General features: G+C 39.4%; 1 protein-coding gene across 1 annotated transcript; it reads left to right on the forward strand.

Annotated features, from left to right (window-relative positions):
- On the forward strand, positions 1 to 27,291 carry RAB18 (RAB18, member RAS oncogene family). The gene is made up of 7 exons (XM_063452594.1): positions 1 to 183; positions 13,129 to 13,184; positions 14,392 to 14,453; positions 18,514 to 18,586; positions 20,241 to 20,359; positions 22,052 to 22,118; positions 24,799 to 27,291. The coding sequence occupies exons 1-7, from the start codon at positions 116 to 118 to the stop codon at positions 24,969 to 24,971; spliced, it is 618 nt and encodes a 205-aa protein (XP_063308664.1). The 5' UTR covers positions 1 to 115; the 3' UTR covers positions 24,972 to 27,291.

Raw genomic sequence — 27,291 nt, forward strand, 5'->3', positions numbered from 1 at the left:
GCGTGCGCGCCCCCGTTGTTTTGATTCTGCAGGCCGAGCCGGGTACGATTAGGGTTGACGGGTCGCGGGAGCGCGCAGTGTCGGGCTGCGCACGAGCCCGAGTGGCGGCTGAAGAATGGAGGAAGATATTCTGACCACACTCAAGATCCTGATTATCGGGGAGAGCGGGGTCGGCAAGTCCAGGTGAGCAGTTAGTAAATGGAGTGCGTGTCCTCTCCAGGGGCCTAGTGACCGGGCTTCATCCACTCACAGACAGACAGCTGTCCTGCAATAGCTCCCCCCCCCCCACTGTATTATATTATGGCCTGCCCCCCCCCCCACTGTATTATATTATGGCCTGCCCCCCCACTGTATTATATTATGGCCTGCCCCCCCCACTGTATTATATTATGGCCTGCCCCCCCCCACACTGTATTATATTATGTCCTGTCCCCCCCACACTTTATTATATTATGTCCTGTCCCCCCCACACTGTATTATATTATGCCCTGTCCCCCACCACACTGTATTATATTATGTCCTGTCCCACCCCCCACTGTATTATATTATGTCCTGTCCCACTGTATTATATTATGTCCTGTCCCCCCCCACACTGTATTATATTATGGCCTCCCCCCCCCCACAATGTATTATAGTATGGCCTCCCCCCCAACACACACTGTATTATATTATGGCCTGCCCCCCCCACACTGTATTATATTATGGCCTGTCCCCCCCCCCCACACACTGTATTATATTATGGCCTGTCCGTCCGTCCCCACACACACACTGTATTATATTATGTCCTGTCCCCCCCACACTGTATTATATTATGTCCTGTCCCCCCCACACTGTATTATATTATGTCCTGTCCCCCCCACACTGTATTATATTATGTCCTGTCCCCCCACACTGTATTATATTATGCCCTGTCCCCCACCACACTGTATTATATTATGCCCTGTCCCCCACCACACTGTATTATATTATGCCCTGTCCCCCACCACACTGTATTATATTATGTCCTGTCCCACCCCACTGTATTATATTATGTCCTGTCCCACCCACACTGTGTCATATTATGTCCTGCCCCCCCCCCCCCCCACACTGTTTTATATTATATTATATTATGGCCTGTCCCCCCACACTGTTATATTATGTCTGCCCCCCCTGTATTATATTATGTCTGTCCCCCCACACTGTATTATATTATGTCCTGTCCCCCCAACTGTATTATACTATGTCCTGTAATAGATCCCCCCTATTATATTATGTCCTATAATAGCCCCCCTATTATATTATGTCCTATAATAGCCCCCCCTATTATATTATGTCCTATAATAGCCCCCCTATTATATTATGTCCTATAATAGCCCCCCCTATTATATTATGTCCTATAATAGCCCCCCCTATTATATTATGTCCTATAATAGCCTCCCCTATTATATTATGTCCTGGAATAGACTCTCCCCTCCCCCCCCAACTGTTTTATATTATGTCCTGGAATAGCTCCCCCCCACACTGTATTATATTATGTTATTATGTCCTATAATAGCTCCCCCCCATATTGTATTTGGTCCTGGAAACGATCCCCCCCCCCCCCCAACTGTATTATACTATGTCCTGTAATAGATCTCCCCTATTATATTATGTCCTATAATAGCCCCCCCTATTATATTATGTCCTATAATAGCCCCCCCTATTATATTATGTCCTATAATAGCCCCCCTATTATATTATGTCCTATAATAGCCCTCCCCCTCCATATTATATTATGTCCTGGTATAGCCCCACTACCACTACCACACTGTATTGTATTATGTCCTGGAATAGTCCCCACCCCTCCCCCCACCATACTGTATTGTATTTTGTCCTGGAATAGATCCCCTCCTCTCTCCCCCCAATTGTATTATGCCCTGGAATAGATCCCCCAACCCCGTGTATTATACTATGTCCTGGAATAGCTGCCCCTCCCCCCCACACTGTATTATATTATAGTATGTCCCACCCCCCATATCTATCCCCTTTTATATAAATGCACAGCCCAGTGATATCTACCCCTATTATCTAAATGGACAGCCCAGTGATATCTTCCCCTATTATCTAAATGGACAGCCCAGTGATATCTTCCCCTATTTTTAAATGGATAGCCCAGTGATATCTTCCCCTATTATATAAATGGACAGCCCAGTGATATCTACCCCTATTATCTAAATGGATAGCCCAGTGATATCTACCCCTATTATCTAAATGGACAGCCCAGTGATATCTTCCCCTATTATATAAATGGACAGCTCAGTGATATCTACCCCTATTATCTAAATGGACAGCCAAGTGATATCTACCCCTATTATCTAAATGGATAGCCCAGTGATATCTACCCATATTATCTAAATGGATAGCCCAGTGATATCTTCCCCTATTATCTAAATGGACAGCCCAGTGATATCTACCCTTATTATATAAATGGATAGCCCAGTGATATCTACCCCTATTATCTAAATGGATAGCCCAGTGATATCTACCCCTATTATCTAAATGGATAGCCCAGTTATATCTACCCCTATTATCTAAATGGATAGCCCAGTGATCTCTACCCCTATTGTCTAAATGGATAGCCCAGTGATATCTACCCCTATTATATAAATGAACAGCCCAGTGATATCTTCCTCCTATTATCTAAATTTATATTAAACAACATCATAATGCTTTATACATTCATATGAAGTCCCATAGTATCTAACTATCTAAAGTCACTCGTCATTGTTTGATGCTGTATAGACAGAGGTGGCTGAGAATCTTAAGAAACATAACCCACAATGATGGATTGGGTTTGTTGACAAAGGAAGAGTGTTCCTTTGAAGCACCCTGAAGCGTGTCCCCCCCTTGTTGCTGCTTAGGTCACGACCAGGTTTTACGTCCAGATTACCTGACAATTCTGGACTCCACTGCCAGGTCTGGGGCAGGTTGCTGAACAGCTCTAGCACTTTTCTTCCCCAATAACCACTTCATATTCCAGTTGTTGCTGACCTATAGCTCACATCATTCTCATCTGTTTGATTGTTACAATCCAATAATAACTGTATACTATAATTTGTTCTTCTCAATCTTTTATCTGGCAACTTGTTGCCTTTTGTCTTTTCCCCACATCTTATCAGTAGAGATCAGTGATTGCTAACCTTTGACGCTCAAATGTTTGAGGCCTACAGGCCCTATTATTATAGGGACCATAGTCCAAAAATAGTTGGAGTGCTAAAGGTTAGTCATCATTGCCCTTGATGTGAAACTCAATGGCATTCGTCTGTGAAACCGTTGGCACAATGTCCTACTGTCTTCTGTACAGAAAGGCAGGAACTAAACATACCACTGTTATATAGCATGGTTGGTCTATCTCTGCTAAACATCACACAGCTTTAGTAATTGGATTTTGTATGTACGCGTGTAGACTAGCCTTGTTTTATGTATGGATAATAACATATAATACACAGGTAGGCATTTTAATAACCTAGTACCATTAATGTACATTATTCCATTGTGATACACACTTTAGAGCTAATGTCCTTACAGAGCAGTATTTTGTCATTTTTACTTTGCTACAAACAATCTTTTATGTTTTTTTTTTCTCCTTCCTAAGTTCTAAGAATATTTCTTCCCATTCTCTCATCTCTGCTGATGTGGCAGTTTAGTAAAGTACTCTGGGTGGCAAAAGACATCTAAGTTTTATGTTAAACATCCTTTCTGTTCACGTTATTCACACTACAGAGCATGTATAGTTCACCCACAGAAATGAATAGAACTACTGTAAATGAAAAATCCATTTAAAGAGTCTATATGTTCACATGGGTAGAACATGTTTTTTCCGTAATATTTTGTAACGGGGGGGTGGGGGGGACTCCTTATCTGGCCTGCATGCTAACATAACTATTTGGGCGTGGATAGTGCTATGTAATGTTCTTTAATTCCCAGCAGCACTTGCTCATCTGTCAGTTATGCATACTGTCTTTTGAACAAAGGATAATTTATTAAATGGTTTGACCTAGGCAGGGAATGAGCTGTACTGTTAAGTGAGTGTATCAGTGATTCATATCTATAACTTAAATGGGGATAGCAACTGGGTTTTGTTTTTTGGGTTTTGTCCAGCGCAGTTATTGTAGGCTTGAAACGCCACTGAGGTTATTATAACACTTGAATTTTGAGGCATCTTACTTACGTTTTATAAGACATGGTGTATTGTCCATTGGTGGAGATACTGAATTGCTATGGTGACGCATCCCTATTTTAGACTTAATGAAAAAGTGGAGACAAATGTACAGCACTTTGATTATATGGTTTCCGTAAACATCTGTTTAAAAATAAACGCTCAAAGTTAATAGGATGCAGTTAAGCAGGGTTACATAATAGTAGCATTTTCATTTAGCAAGAAATACCGGTATCTCAGCTTTCCAAAGATAAGAAGAGGTTTTGTTCATCTCTAGAATTGGTCTGTGTATTTGCTTGTATCACATGAACACATTATAAGTGTTTTTTTTTTTTTAAATAACACTATTGATTATTGTTTTGGATTGCTGGTTACTTTTCACGTGTTATAATTACACAGGCATGTAATAACGTAAAAAAATATTTAACAACCGCCTTTGTCCTGCAGTAAAATACAATCCTTGTGATTTACTGCTACCATAAATCAATATCCCTCTTACTCTTCTAAAATTAAACTAAGAATGCTGTCAATGTATTTGGTTTTACCTTTCCAATAGGTAAAAAGCCAGCTTAAAAAGTTGATCCCTGTTCGCTGGAATGGGTACTTGAGATCTTTCAATTATTTCAGCTGACATTTTAATCTGAAGTCTGTTCTAAATATAGAACGTTTTGGAAGAGCGAGGTGATTTAGCAATAACCTTCTGATTACTTTGTGGTGTTGGAAATGCTTTCAACACTGTGTTGTTCATGCAAATATGTTTAAAAATACTATTCTAAGATTGCAGGAGTTTTTTGAAAGTATTGATCCATTGATACTTTTCCATGGATTTTCTAGACTAGTACAATTCACAGAACTGAGACAGCACCTGATCTATATACGGTAATTTAATGATCAGTTTATAACCTGTTATGCTTTTAAATGACTTGTAGATTGAAAGTGCCCAATAACTAAGCTATGCTATTCATCTTCAATTCAGAAATAGGTCAACTGTCAGAATTTTTCTGCAAAACAACAATGCGTTAATTATTACTCTATATCGAACAATAACATCATCTGTATCGCCTAAAAGTAATCCCTCAAACATGGTGATAGGCAACATTATGGTAAAAGTTCAAACTCAATAAAAAAACATGTTTTGCCAATTAATTAGCACTGAATTCAGATAAGTAGCAGAAGGGGTTTTAACCCCTTCGGCGACATTGGAGGGAGGAGGGCACTCCAGGATTCTCTAGTGGCATGAAAACTGGTTTGTTTTCCTGGCACTGGAGAATCCCTTCAATGTAGTTGTTCTGGTGAGCATAATCATTACATTCAGGTGCTTAATCACTTTTCTTTGTGAACTCTAGAGAATGTATCATGTGAATATCCTATGAGGATTACTGGGTCATAGAGAAATAGAAACCATTTTAGATCAGTTATTTTCTGTATTCTTTTTTTGTTTTGTTTTTTGGGGGAGTGGGGCAAATAACAAATAGGTATCTGGGCCGTAAACGCCCTGTAACTAAAGGGTGTATTAATCAAGTTGTCATGGAGTGCAGTATTATATGCAGATCCACTACAGCTTAATGTTGTGGTTGTGGGTCCCTGCAGTCTCAGCAGTGTAAACACTCCATTTTATGAGAAATGTCACTGTTTACAAAGTTGCCTAAAGTCACCTCTAGTAGTTGTCTTTCAAACAGCCACCAGAGGAGTTTCCAAGTTGCGGTAATGCAGTTCCTTTAAGGTTTTCTCGACTGGAAATAATTCTAATGATGTTGCAAAAGTTTGTGCTCTTAAATTCATCCCTGTAACAATTTAGTAATATATCTTTTGAAATGTGTCTGGGAAAGTCATGACTGTGTTACCCAGTTTTTTGTTGAATTGGAATGCAAAGGAAAAATTCCTGTGGCAGAGTATGATGCCAGTTGCAGTAAAAAAAGGTAAGAACAAAACTACAAATAATACAGTTGAAAAAAGGCCTTGTCTATGGAGGCTCTCGTGGGATCCTCCATAAGCTTGAGCGAGTGTACAGCACTGTTAAAGGGCTCCTGGCACATGAAGCGCCAGAAGCTGCAGTGGAAACCGTGGAAGACAGGTTCAGGTAAGTAAAACCTACCTTTTCCCTGTGCCCATTGTACTGCAAGCATTATATTCTGAGGTCTTTTAAAAAGATGCAAATACCCCAGAAGCTGGCAAAGCAGCTTCAAATATAAAGAAAAGTAAACATAAAATTAAAACTCCTTGAAGTGACAGTGCCTCTGTTTCTGGCAAGCAAAGACATGTGATTCATACATTGTGCATGGTGGTATTAACAGTTCGTAATTAAAGTGGCACTGTCATGCCAAACTTACCTCTTCCCAATCGCTTTCTCTTCCACTCCCAGAATCTGTTCTTCTTTTCTTTATTTCTGATCTAGCTTTCTTTAAAATGTAAGACAAAGTAGGGACTGTAATTTTCCTACGCTTGACTTTCTTTGACACAAGGAGGAGTTTAAGTCCGCTCCATTTCCTGTGTCACAGTTTTCCCATAATACTCACCCATCCTCTTGTGTTGCTTCCTTTCACGATTTCTGAACCTCCTGTCATGTAGACGAGGCCACCGCCGATATGAACGAATTGCATGCAAACAGAATGTCGACAGTTTGTCCATTCGTGTTCAAATGAAATTCGGTATTATTTTTGGTTTACTATTTCATTTGGAAGATTTTTACCAAGTAAATATCCTTAGTATTTGTAATAAGAGAGGTTAAAATCTCCCTCCTGCCCCTACTCGCTATGCCGCATGTACGGGCGTGTCTACTAAACAGTGAGCAGCCAGTGGTGCTTTATCAGAGACGTGAAGGTTTCTTAAGGTAAAGGTAGGAGAAAACATGAAAGGGACACTCTAAGTGCCAAAAAAATACTTTAACCCCATTAGAAAGGAGGCAATATCCAACTTCTGAACCATAACAAAACCGTTGGTTCTCTGCATAAAGCAAGAAATATAGCCCGGTGCACCAAAACTAACAGCATTATAGTTAAAACTCACTATTTTCAGGACAGCATGGAACGCCCCGGTGACAGGAAGTAGTTAATTAAGCAGTTTTGGTTTATAGTAGGGATGCACCGAAACGGAAAATAACCTCCACGTTCCCCCAGCTATTTCAAAATTCATATCTAATTTTGCTACATCCATTTTTAAATTAAAAAAAAAAATACACTTTTAATGAATAACTCGACTAAACCTATTTTTCCAACCTGGATTTTATAACTTTCAGCTGTTCTTTTTTGTTTTTATTTACCAGATTGGTAATTGTGGAGCCTGGGTGAGGAATTCCAAAACACAGTCTATAGCACTAGTTAGTGAATTGTTCAAAGACACCAAACAACATTTTTAACTGGGTGAAGAATTGGCAATCACAATATGTCCGTCGACTTCCTTGCCAGCCAGGACTCTCCAACCATAACTCCAGCCAGGGCTTTGATCCAATGCCGCAGCGAGTGAACACTCCAGGCACCCAGACCACTTCTGCCCATTGGAGTGGTCTGGGTGCCAACTCCCACTACCCTTAACCCTGCAAGTGTAATTATTGCAGGTTTTTTTTTTTATAAACTGCAATAATTACCTTGCAGGGTTAACTCCACCTCCTCCTCTAGTGACTGTCTACTAGACAGCCACTAGAGGGCACTTCCTGGTCCATAGCACAGAAAACCTGTGCTATAGCGTCGCTGGACGTCCTCACACTGCGGCGAGCAGAAACCAGTGCCGAGGGACATCGGCGGGGGTCTCAGGTAAGTGACTGAAGGGGTTTTCACCCCTTCAGCAACCGGGGATGGGGGTTGGGAGGGAGAGGGGACCTGCAGTGCCAGGAAAACGGATTGTTTTCCTTGCACTGGAGTGTCCCTTTAAGTCATGTGGAAGAAGAGTCGCCACACTTTTAATACATGGTGCTTTATTGCATAGCTGCCCTGTAGGAAGCCCAGTCCTGAATAGTCTACACCAGCGGTTCCCAAAGTGTGGGTCGCGACCCACTGGTGGGTCGCAGGGCGATTCCCAGTGGGTCGCGCTGACCCACACATCCAGGGCCGCCGGGGAGTCAGGTAAGCAGACTGACACCAGGAGGGATCCCGGCAGTTTGCCCTCTATGCCGCCGGGCTCCCTCCAGTCAGTCTGCCCAGCAGCTCCGGTCTGCAGCTCCGCCGGGTGCAGAGCTGCAGACTGTGTGATAGAAGTCTCGCGAGCTCCCAGAGCGTTACCATGGCAACACTCAGGGAGCTCGCAAGATTTTTATTACACTGTCTGCAGCTCTGCACCCGGCGGAGAGGTAACCCACCGGACCACCAGGGAATTTATTACAGGTAGGACACAGCCCCAGACCATGTCCTCCCTCCCCCCATGTAACCCCTTCACCCCCTGCCCCCCCATGTAACCCCTTCACCCCCTGCCCCCCCTTGTAACCCCTTCACCCCCTGCCCTCCCCCCATGTAACCCCTTCACCCCCTGCCCTCCCCCATGTAACCCCTTCACCCCCTGCCCTCCCCCCATGTAACCCCTTCACCCCCTGCCCTCCCCCCATGTAACCCCTTCACCCCCTGCCCTCCCCCCATGTAACCCCTTCACCCCCTGCCCTCCCCCCATGTAACCCCTTCACCCCCTGCCCCCCCATGTAACCCCTTCACCCCCTGCCCCATGTAACCCCTTCACCCCCTGCCCCCCCATGTAACCACTTCACCCCCTGCCCTCCCCCCCATGTAACCACTTCACCCCCTGCCCTCCCCCCCATGTAACCCCTTCACCCCCTGCCCCCCCATGTAACCACTTCACCCCCTGCCCTTCCCATGTAACCCCTTCATCCCCTGCAACCCCTGCCCTCCCCATGTAACCCCTTCACCCCCTGCAACCCCTGCCCTCCCCATGTAACCCCTTCACCCCCTGCCCCCCATGTAACCCCTTCACCCCCTACCCCCCATGTAACCCCTTCACTCCCTGCCCTCCCCATGTAACCCCTTCACCCCCTACCCCCCCATGTAACCCCTTCACTCCCTGCCCTCCCCCATGTAACCCCTTCACCCCCTGCCCTCCCCATGTAACCCCTTCACCCCCTGCCCTCCCCATGTAACCCCTTCACCCCCTGCCCTCCCCATGTAACCCTTTCACTCCCTGCCCTCCCCATGTAACCCCTTCACTCCCTGCCCTCCCCATGTAACCCCTTCACTCCCTGCCTTCCCCTATGTGTCACCCCTTCACTCCCTGCCTTCCCCTATGTGTCACCCCTTCACCCCCTGCCCTCCCCATGTAACCCCTTCACCCCCTGCCCTCCCCATTTAACCCCTTCACTCCCTGCCTTCCCCTATGTGTCACCCCTTCACTCCCTGCCCTCCCCCATGTAACCCCTTCACCCCCTGCCCTCCCCATGTAACCCCTTCACTCCCTGCCCTCCCCATGTAACCCTTTCACTCCCTGCCCTCCCCGTGTAACCCCTTCACTCCCTGCCCTCCCCATGTAACCCCTTCACTCCCTGCCCTCCCCCATGTCACCCCCTTCACCCCCGCCCCCGTAAACTTTTCTCCCCCTGCCACTGTAGCCTTTTCTCCCCCTGGCCCCCACACTGTAACCCTTTCCCCCCGCCTGTGCCATCCCTTCTCCCCCTGCCCGCCCACTGTAATCCTTTCTCACTTTGCCCTCACACTGCCCCCCACACTGTTACCAGCACACACACTCCCTCCCACACTGTCACCCTCACCTCTCCCACACACTGTCACACTCACCTCCTGTCTCTGCGTGTATATGTATCTGTGTGTCCTTTTGTGTCATTGTGTGTGTATTGTGTATCTGTGTATCTGTGTACATGAGTGTCTGTTTATCTAGGTGTGGGAAACTAGGTGTCATTGTGTGTATTGCTGTCAGGGTGTGTATTTGTGTGTCTGTGTGTGTCTCTGTATGTGTGTGTATATGTGTAAACACTTCACACATACTCCATACAAAAAAAAATGCTTACATTCAAACACACATTGTGTATATGTATATTTTATAAACAATACACACACTGCATCCACTACACACACACACACACACACACGTACTGCAAACGCAAACATTACATACAAACACACCCCGGCAAATTATCTACAAACACCCCTTCATTCAAACACCAACACTCGAAAAGCACACCTGCATTTCAAGTCCGACACTACATACAAACACCCTTGCATTCAGACGCAAACATTACAAACAAGTACACCACTACATTCCAATGGCAACAGTACATACAAATACACCCATACATGCACACAAAGTTTCTGCCTCTAAAACTGCCATAATATCCCAGAAATATGCCTCTAAAACTGCCATGGAGTGCCAATTGTATGCATCTAAAACTGATTGCCATGGTGTGCCAATTTTATGCTTTTAAAACTGATTGCCATGGTGTGCCAATTTTATGCATCTGACTGTTTGCCATGGTATGCCAATCATATGCCTCTGAAGCTGATTGCCATGATATGCCAAGTTTATGTATTTAAAGCTTATTGCCATGCTGTGCCAAGTTTATGCATCTAAAAGTGATTACCACGATATGCCAAGTTTATGCATCTAAAGCTTATTGCCATGCTGTGCCAAGTTTATGTATTTAAAGCTGCCATGATGTTCCAATTTTATGCATCTAAAACTGATTGCCACGATGTTCTGAATTTATGCCTCTAAAGCTGGTTGCCAAGGTGTGCCAATTGTAAGCCTCTAAAACTGATTGCCATGGTGCGCCAATTGTATGCACTTAAAGTTGCCATGATGTGCCAAGTTTATACATCTACAACTGATTGCCATGATGTACCAATTTTATGCATCTAAAGCTGATTGCCATGGTATGCCAGTTGTATGCATCTAAAGCGGATTGCTATAGTGTGCCAATTTTATGCATCTAAAGCTGACATAATGTTCCAATTGTATGCCTGTAAAGCTGATTGCCACGGTGTGCCAATTGTATGCATCTAAAGCGGATAGTGTGCCAATTGTATGCATCTAAAGCGGATTGCAATGGTATGCCAATTGTATGCCTCTAAAGCGGATTGCTATGGTGTGCCAATTGTATTCCTCTAAAGCGGATTGCTATGGTGTGCCAATTGTATGCCTCTAAAGCGGATTGCTATGGTGTGCCAATTGTATGCCTCTAAAGCGGATTGCTATGGTGTGCCAATTGTATGCCTCTAAAGTGGATTGCTATGGTATGCCAATTGTATGCCTCTAAAGCGGATTGCTATGGTATGCCAATTGTATGCCTCTAAAGCGGATTGCTATGGTGTGCCAATTGTATGCCTCTAAAGCGGATTGCTATGGTGTGCCAATTGTATGCCTCTAAAGCGGATTGATATGGTGTGCCAATTGTATGCCTCTAAAGCGGATTGCTATGGTGTTCACTTTTTAAAATATGCATTAAAAGCAAGTGGGTCTCGAAAAATTACCATTTTGAAAAGTGGGTCTCGGCCCATAAAAGTTTGGGAAGCCCTGGTCTACACCAAGCATGTCAAACTTGCCCACAATGGATATATTTGCGGCCCACCTGCCCTGGGGCCACTTTGTGTTGTGGTTGCAACCAGCCGCAAGACAGGAAAGATATTTCCTGTCTGATTCATGTCTTCTCTCCCGCGGCCGATTGCGTGCTCCTGCCTACTCCAGGCCAGCCACTCCTCCTTCCCTCCTGCACGCAGTGCCAGAGGAGTGTCTGACCTGCTTGAGCAGAGAAGAGCAGGGCTGGAACTGGGGGACATGCGGCTCATCTTAAGGTTGGGGATGATGGGCTTGGGGAATCTTTGTGTGGTGTGTAAAATTGGATAGGGGGACATTGTATTCATTGGGGGGGGGGGGGGGGCAGTGTGTTCATTTGAGGGAGGATGTATTGTATTAATTGGAGGGGCCAGTGTATTAAATTGAGGAAGGGGCAGTGTCTTAATTTGAGGGAGGCAGTGTATTAAATTGGAGGAGGGAGTGGGGCAGTGTATTTGAGTGGTGGGGGGAGGCATTATATTAATTAGGAGGAGGGAGAAAGGGCAGTGTATTGATTTGGAGGAGGGAGGCAGTGTATTAGAGTGGTGGGAGCAGGGGCAGTGTGTTAAATTAGGGGGAGGGCAGTGTATTAATTTAGAGGAAGTAGGGGGCAGTGTGTTAAATTGGGGGGAAGGCAGTGTATTCAATTAGAGTGGAGGGGAAGTGTATTAATTTAGAGTGGAGGGAGGGGCAGTGTATTGGATTTGGGGGCAATATATTAGATTTGTGTGCAGTGTATTAAATTGGGTTTGCATGGAGTGGCTGAATGCTCCCCAAGGAGATGCTGATTGGCCGCTCAGCTTTTTGCCACACTTGCTCAATAGCCTCCCAATGCTTTACTATGGGAAAGCATTGGATTGGCTGAAATCAAGTTTGATGAAAGCATTGGATTGGCTGAAATCAAGTTTGATGATCTTAGCCAAAGTGAACAACACACTTATAGGACTTCAAAATCAACAAGAAAGGCATTTGTTTTTTACAGCTGTACAACAGCATGCATTCACCGTTTCAGTCCCATTACCAAACTTTTCTTAATATGTCAAGGTAGTTGGGCTGAAATACATACACTTCTCCTTAAAATAAATTAACTCTTTTGTTTACTTTGAAGCCCTACGAGTGTGAGGAATGCCCAGTGTCAGGCAACTTTTTTAATACTGTATTTCCCGAAATAAACCTACATTTCTATGAAAACTTAAGTTTTTGTATTTTGCAGCCCACATAAACTTAAACCTTGTTTATTTGGCCTGTGTTAGCCATTGAGTTTGACATGGTTGGTCTACACATTGTGGCAAATGTGTTTATCAATGTGAAACAGAATAGTCATGTTGTGTATTTGGTTCACTGATTGTTTAGATTTTGAAGCAGACAATGCCTGTATCACAATGAAAATATGATTGTATTGCTAAATCACTGTTTATTTTAGATGTTAACATTGTTTTATAAATATTTTTCAGCCTTCTACTAAGGTTCACAGATGATACATTTGACCCAGAACTTGCAGCAACAATTGGTGAGCTATTTTTTTTTTGTTTGTTTTTGGGAGGATGGGGGAGTTGAGTTTTTGTATGGCTGTGTGTTGCTGTATTTTTTTTTTTGTGCCTGAAACAAATCTATAGTTTTAAAATACAGACATTTTCATTATGCACATTTTCATAAATGTCTTGGATATTAGGTGTAACTCTTTCTATGTTTATGTATAATGTAAATACATAACATTCCATGCCGGAGTTTTGGTGCCTGGAGTGCCCCTTTAAGATATGGAAAGTTTTAATGACTGTTGTACTTTAAATAGCTTTTCCTCCTATTCTATAATTTTCTCGCAATTCTGATAGAATTGTATGCTGTATAAAATGAGCATAACTTATATTTACTATGACAGGTGCACTTTAAATCTGTTAGCTTAGTTATACTTTGCAGAAAGCGTTATTGTGTGTCCTGATTACACATACAATAGTGTTATGGGACACCGCAGGTTTGGAAGGAAGGGCAGAAAGGGAGCTACGGGCTTAAGATGCAGAATGCTACAAAACATCTATACAACACTAAATATGCAACAACAAAAAAAAGTTTATATAGTCTAAAGAAGCAAAACTGTTTGTTGCTGCCTGGTAGGTCCCTTTATTTCTTTTCTTTTTTTTTTTTTTTATAAATATTTTTATCATCAACCATGGAGATTCTAATAGTACAGAAATTTGCCTATGCAACATTGATTTGGTTTGTTCTGTTGACAAATTGGATATTGGTTTAAAAACCACAGTTAAAGCAGTGATGTTACCCTGTTACGTGCACGTTACAAGCGTTCTCTGATTAAACGTATGTGATTATTTTAAAAGAGAAAAAAAAATACACATATCATCATCAAACTTGTTACTAAGTTGACAATCTGAAACTCTTTCCTATATTGGTGATACAAGCTTTAAACATTTAGCTGGCCACTCCAAAGTATTGCGTTCTAGTTTATTTATTTAAAGTGTAGCATTTTGTATAGTGTGTATAGTGTGTTACCCTGCAAACTTATCATGGTTAAAGCTTTCAAGGTTTTTGTTTACACCTTTTCTGACTTTTTTTGATGATAGTACTGGAAATACAGATATTGTCACTCACACATGAAAAATCTGCACATATACATTTAATATACTGTATTACAAGATCTGTATAAACAAAATAACATTTTAAATCCGATGATTAATATTTTAGTTATTTTAATTTTATTGTAGGTGTTGATTTTAAGGTGAAGACCATTGCTGTTGATGGAAATAGAGCAAAACTTGCTATATGGGTAAGCTACACACTGCTGTTTACTGCGAATTTGACTGTACCGGTATACCGGGGAACTGCCTGGGCTTCACTCAGTGTAAATAGTGTTTATTCCAGACTGTTTATCCAAGATACAATTTGGAGCAATTCATATTCTATAGTATGTTTCAATACTATACAATTGATATAATGAGCAGTTATTTAGAATAAACATATTGGGAAGATTTATCAAATCCCTTTTAAGCATACATTACTTTGAGGGTTTTGTGTTGTAAATGAGATATGTGTGAGAGGCAACATCCACATCATGAAACCATATTAAGTGTAGTAGTTTACTTTTTGTGTATGTGTGTTTACGGTATTGAGTTTTTCATTAATTTTCTTTGCTTATAGATCTTTATCATAGGGATCGCATCAGTACATGTCTCTGGGTTTTGCCCCTGCTCCTTTCAGGGCTTTAAAGGGCCTGAGTCCACCCCAAAACCATCACACTTCTGTAGCGTGAAATCAGGAGACATGACAAACATATAAATAAACTAACCAAATTGCCGAACAGCGTAGAGTCAGTGTGTGAGAAACCCAGAGGTGTATTTGTACCAAGTGCAGTAACTTCCTTCCCCCGTTTACTTGAATTAGCCTTCCCACATTGTCACTATCCTCACCCTTCTCTACAGGTTGCCCAGCCTATCTCCGCGTTGTTTTAATATTTGCTTCAAGTGTTGATTTAATTGCTTGTGAACATAAACAACGTGTTTAACCTTTGCACAAAGGAAATGGAAGCTGTTACGCCATCTGATGTCTAGGTCTAATTATCTGACTGTTTAGATTATTTCAAGCTAATGTGCAAACAAAAAGAAAAAAAAACTCGGTGACTCACCAAGGTTTGTCTTCATTTATCTATTAAGCTGCATCAAATGGCACATTAAGTGAATGACATCATTGTTTGTTCTTACTGCAATATGGCTGCAGGGGTCAGTGATGGCCATGTAAAATGGGCAGTGTCTTGGTGTGTCACATGATTTTTAAATACGCACTGTTCTATTTTTTTTTTATATATATATATATATTTTTTGTATGCTGCTAATTCTGTGTCTTACAATAATTATGTGCAAAGCAGACTTTATGCTTGTCTTGGTTACAGCTCATTCACATTTGTCAATTGGTTGTTGTGAGCAGGAAAGCGTAATAAAAATGGTTCCAGTGGAAATGTTCTCACGTCTGTTCTTTTTGACTTTACGTATTACACCAGGTTTTAACATTTTATTGAGGCCTGCTTACATTTTACAGTCTTTACTCCCGACAGAATGTAACCCCTCCTTTTTGAATGTTTTATACAGATAATAGTGTCTGTCTGCTAAGCCTCATAATGTTTTAAGTCTTTAAAGAAAAATATGTTTAGTCATTTTACTTTTTTCATTAATCTCACAGACAAATGATCCTTTTTAACCTGTTGGCCTGTTTTATTTTGTTTATATCTAACTCATAACGCAATGTCTGATCCCTCTGATCTATATAGAAAAGAGATGGTGTATTCCTTATAAAATAGTTTCAGAAGAGTTTTTTTTTTGTTTTGTTTTTTTGTATTATCTCTTGGTGACTGTGCGAATACATACATATATACCAAAAGTGTGTATGAAAACCTCTTCCTCCTGAAGTAAGTGGATAGTTAAAAGCAAGTCTTATTGCTTGACTGGTGTGTATTTGTGTTTAGCAATGTATTAACTATCCACTTACTTCAGGTGGAAGGGGTTTTCATCCACATTTTTTTCAGTTGTCCATGAGTGGTTCACTGGCTTTGCTCCTCCTCCTGGGTTGTTTCAAAGCTGTTGTATACAGCGGACACATACTCTAAGGAATCCATGTATAAAGTAGAATTATGAGTAAAAAATGTGGTTCTTTGTTGAGCTCATTTGTATATGCCTACCCAGAATCCCTTGCAGTAGTGAGAGCACTGTTAAAGTGAGATTTATGTGGGAAACGCAAGTCTTATGGCTTGACTGGTGTGTGTATTGTTTAATGTATTAAATATATATATATATATATATATATATATATATATTGCTTCAGACCTGAGGAAGAGAGGATACTCTTGAAAGCTTATCTTTGAAATATTATGTTAGTCCAATAAAAAAGGTATCATTGCATACTGCAATATTCTGGTATTTTGGCTATATATATATATATATATTTTGTATATTTTACAGTGTTGGGAAAAGTTGTAGTAAAGCGTTATGAGCAGCCTGATTGCATTAAAATTCCACATTAAAGCAGCACTTTTTTCATATTGATAGAATCTGATTTATACTACATTGTAATTCCTGTTCAATGAAAATAAATTCTCTGTTAAAGTAAATACTATCGTCCTGTGCACAAGCCATTTTTTTTTTTTTTTTTTTTTTTATAAATGTGGCAAAGGCTAAAGCCTCAAGCAGCACAATACTAGTATCTGTATCACAATCCTATGGATATGGCAGCTTATATCTTTCAGGCTTATCCTTGCACATACAAAGATATGTGCACTGTTCTAGGCTGCCTAATGTAAATTCTGTGCAAAAATTGCATTTTTGTGAGCACGTACTGCGTGCTGGCGATAGATGTAATTGGCTTTGACTCTTGCAGGAAAGGCTATGAGAACTACAGCAAATGGAATCTTCTATGTCCCATCCCTTCCTTGCTCGTGTGCTCTCTCTCCACCCCTCTCTGCCTTATTTTTATTTTAATTTAATTTATTTAAAGAATCCCTTTTTTTCTCAGTCCACTTCCTGTCCATCCCTCCCCTCCTTGGCTCAGAATGTGCACATGCACTCTGAGCCTGGAGATTGGTCCAATCAAATGCTTCTCTATGAGAAGCATTTGGTTGGTCCTCGGAGAGGAAAGTAGTTATGTCGGACAGTGTGGAAGGCAGCAAGGAGAGCTTCACTGAGCACTGGATTCCTCGTAAGTCTAGGCTTATTTATGATGTTTTTAATGAAATATAAGGGATAAACAAGTTAAATATAAGGGATAAACAAGTTACTTATACCCAATAGGACATTCTAAGTAAAAAATAAATAAATAAAAGGGTTTCAGTAACAGTTTAACCAGTTTCATTTGACAAAACCTCTATATTCAACATGAAGTGAACCTCTCTGGCTTTTTGACAGCCACAGGGGCATTTCATATTCTGTTGATAAAAGTGCCAATTTTTCAAAGACACCAGCAGTTTTATAAACTGGGATACTCCATACACATTTAGGACTTCGGCTTGCTGATAGTTTATAAAAGTGGTTTTCCATAGAGGTAACAGATGTGCCAATGTGTCAATTCCATCATAGCCAAGGAGCACGTGAACCCTTATTGAACATATTCATCACTGTACTTCCTTTATTAGTTGACATTTTCTCTTGTGGCACAGGATTGTAATATATACGCTTAGCAGCGGAGTTAATAGTGGAACAACTTCCAGCATTGAAAAGGAAAGACAAACTGTTAACTAACCTAGCAATAAATTAAAATTAAATGGTCTTCGAAAAATCCATTGTTGCAGTAATTTAGGCTGTGTATTACGGTCATCAAGTGTGGAGTTATCGTGTGACTGTTCTTCTACTGTTCTTGCGATTGTTGTAAGCAAGTGTTGTGTGAGTCATATCCAGCACGGGTTTTGGTACAAAATTAAACTAAATGGACAGTTAGTCTTCATTTAACCAACCACAACCGCATACAATAACCGAAGTCTTCATTTTACCAAATACTTCAAAATTATTTTTGATTATTTAGATGCCTCCAACATTTTTTTTTTTTTAATCTGGATTTCGCGATTTGACTTTATCTAAACTAAATGTAAAAAAAAAGCACTTCCAAAAATGTTAATGATGAACGTCACACCTCCTCATTAACAGCTTTGCTGGGGGCGGCACATCTTACAGGTTAAGAACCCTTGCATTAAGACGTGTTTAATTTACACTGTAAAGTTTATATGTATTCTGTCCAGCAGATGGTGCTGTTGCACAGTGTAACACAGTACTATGTTCAAACATCATTTAGCATGAAACACATTGTAAGATACTCTTTAACTATAGAATTGTTTTATAATTGACATATAGGACACTGCCGGACAGGAACGTTTCCGGACCTTAACCCCAAGCTATTACAGAGGTGCACAAGGAGTTATTTTGGGTAAGATTATATTTTATAATTGCACTCTATACTTTAACTGCATGCAGACAACCATTCCGTCAAATACTAGGCACATGCGTATTAATTACTTGAATGTTGTTTAAATATTTCATTATAAAAGAACATACATCTATACAAAGGTAACAGGCATGAGGTGATTATTACACATTTGTATTTTCACATATTTATTTTCTGGTCGGTGCCAGTACAGGAACCACATCTATATTCCTATATCTAGCTCCAAGGTTCCAATCACAGTATTTTATTTTATCACTGGTTTTATTTAATTTATTCACTAAATGGTAAAAAGATTAATTGCTAAACTAAAGCCATGTTAACTGTTTAAATAAGTTTCCAAATGATATGCTAACTCTAATTTGACCTCAGATTTGCCAGCAGGTTTTTAATTCACAGTTTGCTGTTTAATGAATGATCTCCTAAGAGTATTCCATTGGCAAATAAGCCTTCTTGTGTTTCTTAAAGGACATCGGTTATATGCCCATGCTTGTTAGATTGAGCCTAACATTCTATCTATACAAGCAAATGTGTAGATTAGGAGGAAAACTTATTTAAAAATAGGCTTTTCTTGCAGCTGTCAGTCAATATCTTGTTGCACTGACGATGCGTCCCAAACAGGGTAAGTCAAAGAAGACTTCAGGCGGATCGCTAGCAGAGGATGGCCAGGAGGTGGGTGTAACAGGAAGAGTAACACCCACTAAGCATGATGGTGGCGACGCTGGAACGGGGGAAAAGTTATTAAATCTCTCTATTTTACATTGAATACACCATGTATCTTTGTGATATGGTGTATTCCATGTATATGGGAGACATTTCAGGTAACTTGTTTTTTTCATTACAGGTTCACTTTAACTAGTGACGCTCAAAGTGCTAATGAAATATTGCGTACGCTAAAACAGGCGTTTCATTACACTTTATCATCTTGTTTACTACTATTGATTTGATGCCATTTAAATAGCCATTAGACATGGCCACCACTCTACATGTCCTAATTACACATATTCTTGCCCCAAAAAAGTATGCATTTTAATTGTATTTGGTGTATAAACAGAGTGCTTTTTTTTTCTTCCCAAAATGAAACTCTTTAACTGTACAATATAGAACATGGCGAAGTATGCTTTAATTATTTGTTACTCTTACTGTTTTAGAGTACCTGCATATTTAAGTATACAGGTAGTCGACTTTGGTTTTTTCTTATCCGTGTATATATTGGTCACTGACCTGATTTCACTTGCAGCTAGTTTTTGATTGGGGCTAATATCCAACCATAATACAACTTTCATTTAAAATAAGTCAGATTGTTTTGTATTTCTCAGTTTTGCTCTGCTGCTCTCAATAGCTGCTTCCACTAATATCCAAGGTTTTTTGCTTTATACTTAGACACTAATGTTATTTTAAGCAGCTAATTTTTCAATTCTTATTTTAGATTAATATTTTTATTGTTGGTGATATTCTGTGTTTAGACATACTAATATATGATGAGTTCAAAATACAGCATTTAGTGTCGCTGAGATATAAATGCTGAAATATTAATGATATATATACTCTAATAAAAGCTTGGGATTAAACAAAACTACCTATGTGATATATACAGTTTTGAAATATAATGTTTTCACGCACTGGTTATGTCTTTCAGTTTATGATGTCACACGGCGGGATACTTTTGTAAAACTAGACAACTGGTTAAATGAGCTGGAGACCTATTGCACAAGAAATGACATAGTGAAGATGCTGGTTGGAAACAAGATAGACAAGGTGAGCTGCAGCCTAAAACACTCCTTAAAAGGGCACTACAGGCACCAAAACAACTTCATCTAAATTAAGTTGTTACGGTGCTAGGAGGCCCCTGGAGGCACTCTTAACTCGAGCTGCCTCCAGCGCCTTTCTGCTGGCATCCAGCTTCAGAATTTTCACTTACAGGAAGCATGTAGTGCCACCGGGCAGGGGTGCCGCTGACTGCTCTCAGCCAATCGGGGACTCCCCATTCTCTAAACTGGCTGGGAAAGAATCATACCTTTCTCAAGCCAGTTTAGTGAATGGTGAGTCACTGATTGGCTTAGAGGGTCAGCTGACTGCTCTCCACCAAACAGCGCAGCCGCTGCCAGGCAGCACTCTGCACTTCCTGTAAGTGAAAATTCTGAAGCCGGCTTAGCTGAGACTGGCGCTGGAGGCAGCTTTGGGGTTAAACCCCTTGAGGTATGAATGCATCCAGGGGCCTTCTGGCACCAAAACAACTAATTTAGATTAAGTTGTTTTGGTGCATGGAGTTACTCTTTAATGGCATTTGGTGCACATAAACACTGTTACGTTATTTTCATGTTATTTGTTCTGTGTACCAGAACGTTTGTGGTCATTGGTTCTCCTCATTCCCTATCCCTCTATATATCTTTTTTCCAACATGTTTTCCTTTGTAATTTTGCATTATGTAATGTTCTGCTTTTGTATCTGCATTTTAAAATAATTACAGTGGTACCTCGGTTTTACGAATTTAATGCGTTCTCCGAGACATTTTGTATTGCGAAAAATTTGTAAACCGAAACGTGGTTTCCCATGGAAATGCATTGAAAACCAATTAGTCCGTTTTGGAGGTCAGAAAAAAAGTCAAAATGAGCTGGCATGGAAACCAACCCACAATGCAGAACACTCGATAAAAGGCATGCAAACGACGCAGCTCAGCTCCCTACCTTTCCACCACTTGAGAAATGCACTAAAAAAGTCCCCAAAACCACAGCAAAAAAATTCCAAAAAACGCTCCAACACCTCCACACTCGACGCCACGTGCTACCCACAGACTCCAGCATGCACAGGGGTGCGCTATAAACCTCCCAGGCACAATGCATCTTGGGGAAACTTGCTTCGTATTGCGAAAAGAATTCGTAAACCGAGGCATTATCTTCAGTGATTTTCATTTGTAAACTGGAAATTGTGTTAACTGAGGCGTTTGCAAACCGAGGTACCACTGTATATAGAAATGTTTGTATTTGCTCAATTGTGGTCTGAGTTACATTTGTTGTGTTGTGTGAATTACATTTTTTTTGTCATCGTCGTCCTTACCTCCTCCTCCGCCCACAAAAAAAGCAAAAGCCCTGAAAACGTTTATGTTAAAAAAATAAAATTAAAAATAAAATTAAAAAATTCTTTACCTTTAAATTATCTTTTTTTTTTCTTCTTCTTCTTCTGATGAGAATATTCATTTTGTTAAGGGTTTGTGGGTCTTTGAAATAAAATAATAATAATAATAACAAAGTATTTAACCAGGAAAGGTACATTCAGATGCCTTAATAGTGACTTTTTAAACAGATTGTTTTTCTAATTTTCTTTTTTTTGTTTTGTTCTTTAGTATAAATAAATGATACACAACATATTTTTATTTGAGTCCCCAACAATGTTTTTGTTTGACGTGATGTATAATTCTATAATGGTTGCATTTACATTTATTATTTTAAGGAAAACCGTGAAGTAGACCGAAATGAAGGCCTTAAATTTGCAAGAAAGCATTCTATGCTATTCATAGGTAAGAGTTATCTTTTGTTAGAAGACATGCATTGGAGTAAAAATGCTGTGGGGTTACCTATATATATCTATTATTAGATATGTTGATGGAAAAATCTGTAAAATGTTTGTGCTATTCTATTCCAGAAAATGCAATTATTTCCCAAGTTTATAATGACAAAAAAAAAAAAACTTCTAACTTGAAATATGTACATTCTTGGGGGTGTATTGTTTTTCACAGTTTTATTAATTCACAAGTAGGCATGGATATTAATTAATACATCACTGTTGGCCTATAACCCTGCCAATCAATGTTTTCCAGGTTAGACAAATTTGGCATTAGTAATACGACAAAGTAATTCAAGATGTGGGCAACTGGTCACTGTAAGGCTTGATATTAGTGCAGGGTCAGTCTGGCAGGATAACCACAACAATGAGCTGTAATTTAATGTTTACATCTTCTGTACCTAATGCCATTGATTTATTTGTCCTTATCAATTGATTGCTTGACATAATCATGTAGCCTCATCTACATTTGCCACCATTTTGCTAATCAATCATTTGAGTATTCATAGCACACTAGATTAAAGGTTAAAAGTAAAAAAGGTAAGCAAAAAAATACACAAAGTTATGCACAACAGAAAGTTGGTCTTGCATATAGTTTTAAGTAATTTAAAAAACTATATATTTTTTATTCACTACATAATTTATAGTTACAAATGATTTTATCCAAGCCTAGCTTTGACCCTGTATTGCTTCACCTCTTACCACATCCGAAGAAGTTAAAATCTGGTGTTCATTCTCCTGTTTATAATATTCGTATCCTGTAAATGCTGTTATAGTGTTTAAGATTTTCTTGGAGATCATGTTTGTGCAAAAAATAATTTTGACACTTTGCTACACCACCTGATCCAAAATCTTAATCTGTTCCTGACATATTTGTTTGCTTGGTTTCTTCTGCCCCAAAGCTGTGCTGGCCGTAGCTCCCATGGTTGTCATTTGTAGTTGGATGAGATTTTTCTTTTATTATTCATTCCAGTCTTGTAATGTTCTATTTATTGGTCAATAGCAATAAATCACGTCTGATCGTGTATCAGAGTAGCTTATTGTTCTGTTACTGTAGGGGAAAAACCCAAGCAACCAAACTGACCATTGTCCTATCAATAGGTCATATCTCTTGCGTGATTTCATTATATCTGCTCCAATTCTATACATTCCTGCAATTATAAATGTGGGCCCTTTACTCTGTAAAATAGCATCCCCTGGTCATACAAATATTGTGATTAATGTTCATGTCCTCGAATCCTAAGCAGCTTGTATGCACTTTTTTTTATATTTTTGGGAGAGCCTTTATGAATGAAGCAATCTGGTAAGAGTGGTCTTTATTGTTTTGTTTTTTTATTCCATTAGATTGTTTTATTCATAGCGTTTTCGGGAAATTGCAAACTAATAACCCTAAGCAATGGGCAGACCTTCATGAGAAATGCAAAGCTCTCCCATTGAAATAAACGGGGTCACCAAGGCTAGCTGGGAAATTTCATTTTCATGGGCTTGAGTCCAATCCTGCCAACTTGAAGAAACATCATGGGAGAATAGTTATGGATGCAGTGAGCACGTTGAAGAATTATTGCTCTTGTCCTCTATGGAAAGCATAGTGAATTACTTTTTGACATAGAAAACTGTTACCTGTGAAATAAATACTGATGAATATGGTAGAATTAAACATGTAAATAATAACCTGCGCCCAGTGGTAAAGCACCATTATATTGGACATCCTAAAATAATTTATTTGACTGGTGCAGTACTTGTTAAACGTATTGCCTATATAATATCTTGTATGATTTATTATCCATAAATATAAGAAAACTACAATGCTAATAAAGGGGAAACAAATAAAATAGCTATGGAAATAAAATCTAAAGACAATACCAAAACTGTAAAAATATACATTACCTAATGCTGACATACTACATTATACTTTTTATGTCACAAGGTTACGTACATGACAAAATATTATCATACAAGCTGTAATTAATTTATTATATTGAATTAATGTATTATGTTAAAATATATTTGAATTGTAGCAGTATTTTATTGCTTTCTTTCTTTTTTTTTTTTTTTTTTTCTCCTCCTCAAACATTTTAAAAGCCAGAAATAGATATGTGGCAGCCAACTTTATCATTCAAAGGTCCAGAATAGTTCTATCGAAAGTCCAGCATGACACTTTTATAGTATAATACACCTGATTTATTGCTGCGTGTGATGCCATTCGTGTTCGTATCTTCTCTGTAATGCTGTGCATAATTTTGGAATGTGCTATTTTTTGCCTAATTTGGTTTGGATTAAAGCCGTTAACCTGCACTGCTTTCAGCATTATTTCGCTAATAGGTTTTAGCAAAGATACCTGGAACCAAATCTATATCAAATTTTCCTCTGGCAAGTATTGTCCAAAGAAGAATTCACTCTGAAAACATACATCTGTTCTCTTGGAATAAATTTATAGGTGTTACATTGACGATAGAGGTTGTGTTGGGTGGAAAACATTATCAGAAAAATAATACAATAAAATATATTCTGGCCAAGGAGCATCAATATATTACACTTTTTCAAGCAATCTACTTCAAAAGTTGCTTTGTCTATTTAATGTGCAATGCAACTTTCTGCTGGCATGGTTACCTAAAATATGGATCTTTTAATTACAGAGGCTAGTGCGAAAACCCGGGACGGTGTACAGTGTGCCTTTGAAGAACTCGTTGAAAAGATTATACAAACTCCTGGATTGTGGGAAAGCGAATCAAACAGCAAAGGTGTCCGACTGTCCAGTGAAGAAGTGGGCAGAGGAGGTGCTTGTGGAGGATACTGCTCGATGCTATAAAATAATTGTACTATCTTCCTATTTAATCAAATAGTGATAAACGATTTCTGTATATAAAATCATTTCCTCCTAATATAGGGACCTTTCAATTTTGCATATATTTGTTTGTATCATGAGAACAGATATTTGTAGAATTCTGTTAATCGGCTTTCCAGTTAGAAAAAGCATGAAACTGTATTTTTTTTTCGTTACTGGCATGAAGATTACGGACTTGGCGAAGTGCATCAGCTATGATGCCATTGGTTCATGCACTTTTTAACCTATTCTAACTTGACAGTGTTAAAACTGTGTGTTTGATGTCCCTTTCATACCATTTAAATACACATTTTGTCTTACCTGTTAACATTCTTGATTGTTATATGATTGCAGCTCACTGATTGATATAGACTAATCTTCACTTGTCTCTTAAAGGCAAGTCAAAGCATGGCTAAGCACCCTGCTATGGCAGAGCTGTCTCATTGCTTTGCAAAAACACATTGTTGTCCAATAGGACATTCTATCTCCTCATGGCTGTCCCTGTCCCCGTAAGTCTCCTTTAAGTATTAGTGAAGATATCCAGAATGGCCACAAAGTGTTTCTCTGAAATAAGGGTATTTAAGTCTTCCTTCATTTTCTGCTGTCAGGGCAACTAGATATGAGGAAAAGGGTCACCTTATGTCCCTTAAGACTAGCCCTGTTTTGACTGACGGTCTGGTAATCATCTGTTGAGATGGGAATTGTCCAACATTTAAATCTGGCATTCTAATTATTAGATCTTAAAGGAGCACGATGTCCTAACAGAACGTGTTGTATGTATCTGACTACCATATTGCACGCAAGCTCTCATTATTCGTAATTGACTTTGTAGCACTCCTTTCTTGCTGGACATTGAAGCCTCGCTGTAACTGGTTTTTGAGCTGAATGATGTCTCCCCAGTGCATGTTGTGTCAAGCAACTGGTCTATACAGTTTTATAATCAATAAGCAAAATGTAACTGCAAATCTTTTTACATTTTGCCCCTGGGGCACACCGATCTGTTAATGTTGAAGATGGTTTGAAATTTGTGATTGCCTAATTTTTATCTTTACGTTCACTCTTCCAAATATTATATTGTAGCTGAATCTTTACTAATTAACATACCCAGTAAAAAGTAATATGAATGGTCATTCATAATGAACTTATTGTAAAAAAAAAAAAAAGACATGTACACAATGCATTATTTTATAATTTATTTGCACAAGTTACAGTGGAGTCTCTTCCGTAATGCTTTTAGTCATATCGTGCAGTCTATTGTACATTGCTATACTTGGTAGCATTGGAACATATATTTCAATGAAGTGACATTGCTGCCAAGGACTGTTTGCTGGTTTGCATAAAAAGGGTAGTTCTCAGTAGAGAACTTAGATAAACAGTCTGAATTTTCCCTGTTCAGGTATGAGTTGCGTAGCACCAAAACTGACAACCTACTTTGTAGTCAAGCACTTCCTGTTGAATAAAAATAAGTATAATTAAATAACACATTTTGGAAAGAATCTGGATGTTATATGTTTCATAGCCATTCCATTTTTTTGTGTGCTGTTGTGATATTGTAATAAGGTTTTATTTTGTTTTTTACTTGTGACCGTAACCGTGCCCAGCTTGACCAAAGCCAGAAGATGAAACACACACTATTTGATTTGTATTCAGTATGGAAGGGAACTCCCAACATCAGTCAAAAACATTCTTTATATAAATCTGAAAATATATTGGGTTTTTTAATTCTTCTTTTAACTGTTAAAATTGGTCATGGTATATTTGTAATATTAACTGCTATATCCAATGCATGTGAGGTGCACAGTATAAACAAATCCACTGAATGATCTCCTTCGACCAATAAGCATCTGGTGAACTGTAATGGAGCATCAATAATGACCTTTAAATGATCACTATACATGAAAGCACAAGTAAAGACTTTTGGATTCAGTCACTAAACTGGGAATTGTGGAGAGTTGCAAATGGGCCGTAATGGTAAAATTGGATGTAAAGAAAAATCGGTTACTTTTCCTGCTCTGCAATTTTTTACTAAAATGTGCAGTCTCTTGTCACATCTCCATCATTTAGTGAAAACTCCCAACAAAAGGATTTTATCATTATCCAATGTGATGTATTTTTAGTTTAACAGTTAATCAAACATCTGGAAGATTATGGTCTTCAGTGACAAGACAATGAAATCACACCCATCACTTGCTTCTTAAATTTCAGTGCTTACCTGTAAACTCAGAGAATTAAACTTACAACAACTGACACGTCACGTTTTTTTTTTCTGTTTTGGAATATAATTTGTAAAATAAACCTATGAAAC

This window comes from Pelobates fuscus, chromosome 4 (assembly GCF_036172605.1).
Source record: "Pelobates fuscus isolate aPelFus1 chromosome 4, aPelFus1.pri, whole genome shotgun sequence".
Classification (NCBI taxonomy): Eukaryota; Metazoa; Chordata; class Amphibia; order Anura; family Pelobatidae; genus Pelobates; species Pelobates fuscus.

Bases quoted from the DNA above. Each gene is read 5' to 3' on its own strand.
- RAB18 (XM_063452594.1), top strand. From the start codon at position 116: ATGGAGGAAGATATTCTGACCACACTCAAGATCCTGATTATCGGGGAG. The intron at 13,185-14,391 runs GTGAGCTATTTT...ATTTTATTGTAG, and splicing joins AGAACTTGCAGCAACAATTG to GTGTTGATTTTAAGGTGAAG. The intron at 18,587-20,240 runs GTAAGATTATAT...TATGTCTTTCAG, and splicing joins TGCACAAGGAGTTATTTTGG to TTTATGATGTCACACGGCGG.